The following is an 8,717-nucleotide window of genomic DNA, read 5'->3' on the forward strand; positions in this document are numbered from 1 at the left end:
ATAAGAAGCAATCAAACACACATCCTTATAAAAGTTACTTAAACCAATTAAGCCTCCACCACCTCCCCTATGTGGAATAGAAAAATATGTGACCATTCCACATGTGTTGAATTTAGGACTCATTTGTTTTGCTACAAAGTCCAAAAGAGCTGCAAATATGTTTAAAATTCCCAAAATACAACACCCGTTCTCCACAGCCACATAAACTTAACCTTAGAAAGAAGAGTTTTATTTCCAAAACGTGTAACCCCACCGAAAAAAGCAAGAACTTTTCTTTGAAATAAAAGATAATTAAGACGTGCGCCATAGACTCCTTGGAATGAAAAAAACTTCTAATGAAGCAGAACCAAAATTTCGTTAAGAAATGCTTGTCCGCATTTGTTTCATTTTAATGTAATTTTATTTGGCTTGTTTTTTCCCATGCGCAGCAAAAACTTGGAAGCCAAGGACGAAATCGTGATGCCGTTAAAAACAGAGAGTAAATGCTATTAGTTTGTGGTGGGTAGAAGCTCAAGAGAAATGTAATTTACAAGGGTTTTAAAACTATTAAGTTTTGCAATTGAAGGCATGTTTTTTGAGGTTATGTGTGTGGAAGCCATGGCATATGGTCACATAAGGCATATATGTATTGAGTGTATTGCATGTAGGATGTGTTTGTTATTACTTCCATGTAAGTAAGGTAAAAGTATTTTAGTCATAAAAAACAGATTCCAAAACATACATAACCTTAAAATTTCCATTAAAAGGGATTTGCTGTTTTTATTACTCCAATGAGTATATGAGTATAATATGGAACGTTTTCATAACCGAGAACGTGCTCCTTACAATTCACAAATGTTTTCATGCTTTTTGAGGTTATGTTGAAATGCACACAACAATTTTAAAGTTTCAACTCAATATCACCATAAACTTTCTTAGTTGCTAAAGCGTGTCCTTCATCAATTTATTAACAATTCAGAAATGTGTTCATAAAAATTTTAATGCCTACTTTTTGAGGTTATGTTGAAATTCAAGCAAAAATTTCGAATATTTCAAATCAATATCACTATAAATTCAATGTAATAAACTTAAATACTAAGTGCTTAATAAAATGTTAAATCCACATTTTAAATCCCCCTTGCAGCGGTCTTCGACCCCAATGGCCCGTTGTAGCGCTTCAGAACAATGGGGAAATTTTCACTGATGATATAGTCATCCTTAAAAACAATAATTAGATTTACTTCAAATTCTGAAACGAGAAACAAAAGCTCAATTAAAAAAATTTCCCAAAACATTCCCAAACCTCCTCTCTCACCGATTTTAAAATTCTTTGTAATCAATGTGGGACAGGAAAACAATCTCGGCAATACCATATAAATGGGTATTTCGAATTTAGGACATATATTGCCATCAACAATTTGTATGGTTTGAATCTCTGTGGCATCTTTAGCGTAGCCTTCTTTACAACCACAGGTCTCCACCCTAAGCAGCTGCAACTCAATTGACTTAATGGCAGCTTCTGTGTGTTGAACCGTCAAGTTACCTTTTAATGGTTGGGTAATACAAAATTCCAGCTTCTCAAATTTCCCTGTTATTAAAAATCTCGGCATTGTTATACGTTCCTTGGAATTCTTTTGTATACTTTCAGGGCTAATGCTAAAACACACTTCCTTGGGTGGTGGCACCGGCTCCTGTTCAGGTTTATATTGTATACAAAATTGTTGGGTCTTTTGCAGCGACTTGGCCAAGAAACTTCGCTTTACATCACACCGTAATTGGTAATTGATATTGATAAACATTCCATGATAAGTTTCATAAAGCATCTTCGGTTCCTTGGTACATTTCAGGGGGAATTCAAAATGAAATTCAGATACGCCAGCATTAAGTTTTCCCGGGGCAGATAAATCAATTGTGGAACTGAGTAAGGTAATGGGTTTTAAGGAATTGGAAAATGCATCTAGAAGACCAACTGATTTGCTGTTGCTTAACTGGAGATTTACAATGCCCTCAAGGGATAATTGTATGCCATCATGCTTGGCCTCTGAGGCACAGGAAAATTGTACACAACCCACTAAGACGTCCTGTAAGGGAAGAAAGGAAGACAATTAAATAAGGTTTTATTTTGTAACCGGGAGAATATACTCACATTTTCATAGTAGACCTTATTTTCCCGCTTGAGCTTGATTTCAAAATTAATGGAACTCGAACCCATGACTTAGGTGATATGAACCCTAGAAGAGAAAAAGTAAAAAAATCAATTAAAACTGACAAATATTCTATAGAAACCTCCTACGGAGGTCTTCTATTCTATAGAAACCTCCTACGGAGGTCTTCTATTCTATAGAAACCTCCTACGGAGGTCTTCTATCCTATAGAAACCTCCTACGGAGGTCTTCTATTCTATAGAAACCTCCTACGGAGGTCTTCTATTCTATAGAAACCTCCTACGGAGGTCTTCTATTCTATAGAAACCTCCTACGGAGGTCTTCTATTCTATAGAAACCTCCTACGGAGGTCTTCTATTCTATAGAAACCTCCTACGGAGGTCTTCTATTCTATAGAAACCTCCTACGGAGGTCTTCTATTCTATAGAAACCTCCTACGGAGGTCTTCTATTCTATAGAAACCTCCTACGGAGGTCTTCTATTCTATAGAAACCTCCTACGGAGGTCTTCTATTCTATAGAAACCTCCTACGGAGGTCTTCTATTCTATAGAAACCTCCTACGGAGGTCTTCTATTCTATAGAAACCTCCTACGGAGGTCTTCTATTCTATAGAAACCTCCTACGGAGGTCTTCTATTCTATAGAAACCTCCTACGGAGGTCTTCTATTCTATAGAAACCTCCTACGGAGGTCTTCTATTCTATAGAAACCTCCTACGGAGGTCTTCTATTCTATAGAAACCTCCTACGGAGGTCTTCTATTCTATAGAAACCTCCTACGGAGGTCTTCTATTCTATAGAAACCTCCTACGGAGGTCTTCTATTCTATAGAAACCTCCTACGGAGGTCTTCTATTCTATAGAAACCTCCTACGGAGGTCTTCTATTCTATAGAAACCTCCTACGGAGGTCTTCTATTCTATAGAAACCTCCTACGGAGGTCTTCTATCCTATAGAAACCTCCTACGGAGGTCTTCTATTCTATAGAAACCTCCTACGGAGGTCTTCTATTCTATAGAAACCTCCTACGGAGGTCTTCTATTCTATAGAAACCTCCTACGGAGGTCTTCTATTCTATAGAAACCTCCTACGGAGGTCTTCTATTCTATAGAAACCTCCTACGGAGGTCTTCTATTCTATAGAAACCTCCTACGGAGGTCTTCTATTCTATAGAAACCTCCTACGGAGGTCTTCTATTCTATAGAAACCTCCTACGGAGGTCTTCTATTCTATAGAAACCTCCTACGGAGGTCTTCTATTCTATAGAAACCTCCTACGGAGGTCTTCTATTCTATAGAAACCTCCTACGGAGGTCTTCTATTCTATAGAAACCTCCTACGGAGGTCTTCTATTCTATAGAAACCTCCTACGGAGGTCTTCTATTCTATAGAAACCTCCTACGGAGGTCTTCTATTCTATAGAAACCTCCTACGGAGGTCTTCTATTCTATAGAAACCTCCTACGGAGGTCTTCTATTCTATAGAAACCTCCTACGGAGGTCTTCTATTCTATCAGAAAGGTTGTAAAGAAACACTCTTTCTTTCAGAAAGGTTGTAAAGAAACACTCTTTCTTTCAGAAAGGTTGTAAAGAAGCACTCTTTGGATGCATCCATTCTGGATGCATCCATTCTTTCCGATAGGGGCTCAGGAAGCATCCATTCTTTCCGAACGGGTCTCTGGAGGCACCCTTTCTTTCCGAAAGGGTCTAACGAAGCACCCTTTCTTTCCGAAAGGGTCTAACGAAGCACCCTTTCTCTCAGAAAGGGTCTATAGAAGCACCCTTTCTTTCCGAAAGGGTCTATAGAAGCACCCTTTCTTTCCGAAAGGGTCTAACGAAGCACCCTTTCTTTCCGAAAGGGTCTAACGAAGCACCCTTTCTTTCCGAAAGGGTCTAACGAAGCACCCTTTTTCTCAGAAAGGGTCTATAGAAGCACCCTTTTTCTCAGAAAGGGTCTATAGAAGCACCATTTCTCTCAGAAAGGTTGTAAAGAAGCACCCTTTCTTTCAGAAAGGTTGTAAAGAGGCACCCTTTCTTTCAAAAAGGGTCTAAAGAAGCACCCATTCTTCCCCAACGGCTTTCTGAATGCACACTTTCTTTCCGATATGGTTTCCCGATGCACATTTTCTTTCTAAAGGGTCTCTGGAAGCACCATTCTCTCAGAAACGTTCTCTGAAAGCACCGATTCTTCCCGAAAGTGTCTCGGAGGCACACTTTTTTCCGATATGGTTTCACGAGGCACCCTTTCTTTCCGATAGGGGCTCTGGATGCATCCATTCTTTCCGATAGGGGCTCAGGAAGCATCCATTCTTTCCGAACGGGTCTCTGGAGGCACCCTTTCTTTCCGAAAGGGTCTAACGAAGCACCCTTTCTTTCCGAAAGGGTCTAACGAAGCACCCTTTCTCTCAGAAAGGGTCTATAGAAGCACCCTTTCTTTCCGAAAGGGTCTATAGAAGCACCCTTTCTTTCCGAAAGGGTCTACCGAAGCACCCTTTCTTTCCGAAAGGGTCTAACGAAGCACCCTTTTTCTCAGAAAGGGTCTATAGAAGCACCCTTTTTCTCAGAAAGGGTCTATAGAAGCACCATTTCTTTCCGAAAGGGTCTAACGAAGCACCCTTTCTCTCAGAAAGGGTCTAAAGAAGCACCCTTTCTTTCAGAAAGGGTCTAAAGAAGCACCCTTTCTTTCAGAAAGTGTCTAAAGAAGCACCCTTTCTTTCCGATATGGTTTCACGAGGCGCCCTTTCTTTCCATTCTTTCCGAACGGGTCTCTGGAGGCACCCTTTCCTCCAGGAAAGTTCCATAGAAGCACCCTTTCTTTCAGGAAGGGTCTATGGAAGCAGGATTAGATTTTATAGACGAGCTGAGAGAGTCTTTAAATATATATAGTTAAAATTGGATATAGACTCACCCTATGGCCATAGATCTGCTGTGTTACCATGTGGAAATATGGAGCGTAAACCTTTATTAATTCAATAGCAATTCTTCTATCCGAAATAACCTGCCTCTAGCTGTCGCTTAAAGGTCATACTGAAATGATAAAAAATTATTAAGATCTACAATTGTATTACTCAAGGTAGGTATTTCCTTACCTTCTTCTCACCACCACCATCGTCCAAGAAACAGTGTTGTGTTGCATAAATAAGGTTCTTGGAAAAGGTCGATGGCGGATTTCTGCAGCAGCAGCCCGAGAGCAAAGTACATCTATTTACTCCACCCAAAGCTGCTGCCGCTCTCTAATGTTTTTGGTTTTATGTTATTGTGGGAAGCGTAGTCGAGCAAACCCCGAGCCAAAATTTAGTATTTCATCACAATTTTTTACATACTGGGCACTCTCCTGATCGATAATCATCTTAAATACAAGGCTATCACCTTTCTGTGAATATGAGTTGATTACTCGCCAGCTGCAGGTTCTAAGACCACGATTCTGTTTCTGCAGCAATTTTAATAACTCTACAGAATCCGTTTTCGGAGGAGGTACCCATACTGTTACTTCAATCCCCCTTGGAATTTCCGAAATTGAAACTGCTGCGAGATCTGCACCCTCCCACAGGGCATCCATTTTATTGATGGTCTGTCTGAGAAATTCCCAAGACTCTTCACTGAGACATTGTACGACTTGAACGCCCTTATAGGGAGTCGATTTGCCGAAGCTAGTTTTGCTTGCCTCCACATCATCGCAGAGGATAATATCCCGCACATAAGCCTCAATGAGCAACCAATGATCTTTGCTGATCCTACCATCGGGGTCAGCCCTATCAATTATTGCCAGTCGAAGATCAACTGGGATACTGAAACAAACTGAATTTCTAGTTGTGTAGCTGGAAGTAGCAGCTACATCTATGACATTTCCTGGAGCAATGCCAGCTAGAGCCCTCGCAATGGAAATATATGGACCAGCATCTTCAGTTGACCGCATTCTTTTTTCTTCGTTCCGTTGCTGTCGAGTCATTGGCTGCTGATTGTTAGAGGAACCTATTATTTTCGCACCAGACTGTGTTGGTATGCTCTTCTTCACAGGCTTAGTGTTTGTATGTTCTTTACTTTCGTCGGCTGCCACTACTCTACTCCCAGATGCAGGTTCCTCAACTCTTTCTCTTTTTATTTGGTTAACTTCGATTAATTCATTCCCTTTTGTGCTGTCACAGATTCCATTACTAACGTCAGCAGACATTGAGTTAGGTTGATCTGTGGATGTTTTGGAATTACTGGCTTCCTTGGATAATGGGATTCTGTCTATCGGCAGGGATTCTGTTTTGCGTAAATGGGGAAATTTGTTTTCCATTTTTCTCATAAACCCCAGTTTTAATCTTAAATTATGAAAATGTTGCTCTTTCATAGTGCTTGGATCTCTATCAATGAATCTGCTGCAATAAGAGAATGCTTTGCGATAGGAATTCTTCTGATTCCTCTCCGTTCTTCTTCGATTTTCCTCCGGAGTGTTTTCAGCTGCATTAGATCGCCCCTCGACCGAAGTCGATGGGTCATTTTTTTGATTCTTGGAGTTCATGTTTTGAGTATCTATAGACAAGACTTTAACCACTACGAAATAGACTCTTTTGGAATGAATAAACTAGGGCATAAGATGAGTTGACCCGCTTCCTGATCACGACAATATATAATTTCTTTTTGGGAAATCCATACTTCCCGTGATATGGTTACAAGAAGGGAATACACGCTCACACCCGATTTTTTTGAAATTTTTACCACTGGTAGGTCTCATTATCCTGAACACAAAAATAAATATATCATCTCTGGGAAGTCCATTCTTCGCGAGATATAGGCCTTTAAATTTCTAAAATTTCTTTTAAATTATAACTTTCTTGCAAATCTAGTACACTGGAAAAACATAGTTTTATAATTTGGATCTATATTTTTGTAATGCCGTACCTACCTCTTGGCTCTAACTGGATTTATTTAGAGTTCTTTCTCGAGGAAGCTTGCGTCCAAGACTCAATGGGAGTTTAATCAAGAAGATATCCTCAAACAGCTGTTCAGAAGTTAATTCTTTAATTGTAACGCAAAGTACGTGGCAGTGTTATACAGTTTAAATTGCACTAGAATGAAAAGAGGTTGTGATTTTGCGATTAATTCAATAAAAGAAAACAATCATAAAATGCACATTATATTTATTTTTTTTTTGTTTGACCATGTAATTTCAGAGTGTTACTCGTTGGCCACACATTATAATTTAGTTACGAACACCTGTTTGCCGGTGGCGATTCTTCAAATGTAACGCAGTTTACATGACAGGGTCATACAGTTTGAAAGACATTGGAAATTTACCGGCATTTACAAAAATTACTGCAACTGGGAGATGAATAACAGGAAACTACAAATCAGAGGAAAGTAAAAAGATTTTTATTTAATTTTCATAAATAACTTGATACATTAAACAATAATAACGTAAAAGACTGTTTTTTAAGCTCCCAAACAGCTGTTCATTAATGAAACTCTTGAAATGTAACGCAAAATGCATGGCAGTGTTATACAGTTTAAAAGGCATTGCCGCCTTTTCCGAAATAAGAGCAATTAATTCTAAGCAAAGAAATAAAAGCTCCAAATATAATAATATGCTTTGTTCCCGTACTTTTTAATAGTAAAACTCGTAAAAGAGAGAAAGAAAGAAATTTTGTTGTTACATAAAAGTTTTTTCAAAAAGTTCGGGAACGGAAAAATGGAAAATACGTCAAAAAAACTGGAACAAATGTCAAAGTCGGCGTATCAGCCAATCAGACGCCGGCAACCATGTTACTATTTTTTTACTCGCCCAAATTTGTCGTGTAAAAAGTTTTTAAAGAGAGCGTCATTCAGCGCCATTTTTGTTTAAAGAGAAGTGAAGATTTTACAACTTTTTTGTGTACGGGAACGCTTTTTCGAGTAAAATGTGTAAAAGTCGTAAAAATTGTAAAAACTTTTTAGTTCTGGAACACAGCTATAATTAAAAAAAAATAATAAAACTATCTCAATATTTCCAAAACAATTGCAAGTAAACACTGCTTGGTCAGCGGTGGTGCTCAAAGGTAACGCAGTTGACTTTGCATTGTTGACATTGCACTGTTTAAAAGACATTGGAAAATTACCTGCTATTCATAAAAATGAGAAAAGAGTAGTAGGAAACAAATTAGCGAAAACTAAACAGCTTCTCAAAATGTATTTAGACTCAATAAATAACATGATAAATTAAGTAAAATTATAAAAAATATTGTAAACAACTGTTTTTTAAAGCACTTCTTGAAATGCAACGCAAAATCCATGGCATTTACGCACAGTTTAGAATGCATTGTAAAATTCATGTTGTCTACAAAAACAATAACAAAACACAGCTGGTGGGTAGTACATAACAAATAAATTAGCCGAAATTAAATAAGTTATTAAATAAAAATCACAAAAAAATATGTTAAAATTATACCAAAGTGCCTTGAGGCACACATCCCAACGTTCCATATCGTTAACTGCATGCCAACGCCACAACAATGAAGAGCAAGGCAATAATCGAGAATCTGCCACCTTGAAGCGGATACGTGAGGAATTGGTCCGAGAAAAAGCTGCCCTGAAGTGGCGTAACATTGTGGTAAAA

The 8,717-nt window shown here is 38.5% G+C and overlaps 1 protein-coding gene across 6 annotated transcripts; it reads right to left on the reverse strand.

Moving 5' to 3' along the window:
* Positions 1-733: 733 nt before the first annotated feature.
* Positions 734-7,325, reverse strand: LOC141402829 (vacuolar protein sorting-associated protein 26C). 6 transcript variants are annotated; one of them, XM_073984816.1, is made up of 6 exons: positions 7,032-7,325; positions 5,230-6,976; positions 5,049-5,167; positions 2,126-2,210; positions 1,295-2,060; positions 734-1,228 (listed from the first exon to the last, which is right to left on the reverse strand). In XM_073984816.1, exons 4-6 carry the CDS (start codon positions 2,189-2,191, stop codon positions 1,107-1,109), a joined length of 954 nt encoding a protein of 317 aa, XP_073840917.1. In that variant the 5' UTR covers positions 2,192-2,210; positions 5,049-5,167; positions 5,230-6,976; positions 7,032-7,325; the 3' UTR covers positions 734-1,106. The 6 variants fall into 6 exon arrangements, 5 of the variants coding, with proteins under 5 accessions (XP_073840917.1, XP_073840919.1, XP_073840920.1 ...); XM_073984818.1 differs by having other exon boundaries at positions 5,230-6,710; positions 7,032-7,152; XM_073984819.1 differs by lacking the exon at positions 5,049-5,167 and having other exon boundaries at positions 6,845-6,976; positions 7,032-7,139.
* Positions 7,326-8,717: the final 1,392 nt, after the last annotated feature.

Source organism: Musca autumnalis, unplaced genomic scaffold (genome assembly GCF_047663935.1).
Source record: "Musca autumnalis isolate F117 unplaced genomic scaffold, ASM4766393v1 scaffold_4, whole genome shotgun sequence".
Lineage (NCBI taxonomy): Eukaryota > Metazoa > Arthropoda > Insecta > Diptera > Muscidae > Musca > Musca autumnalis.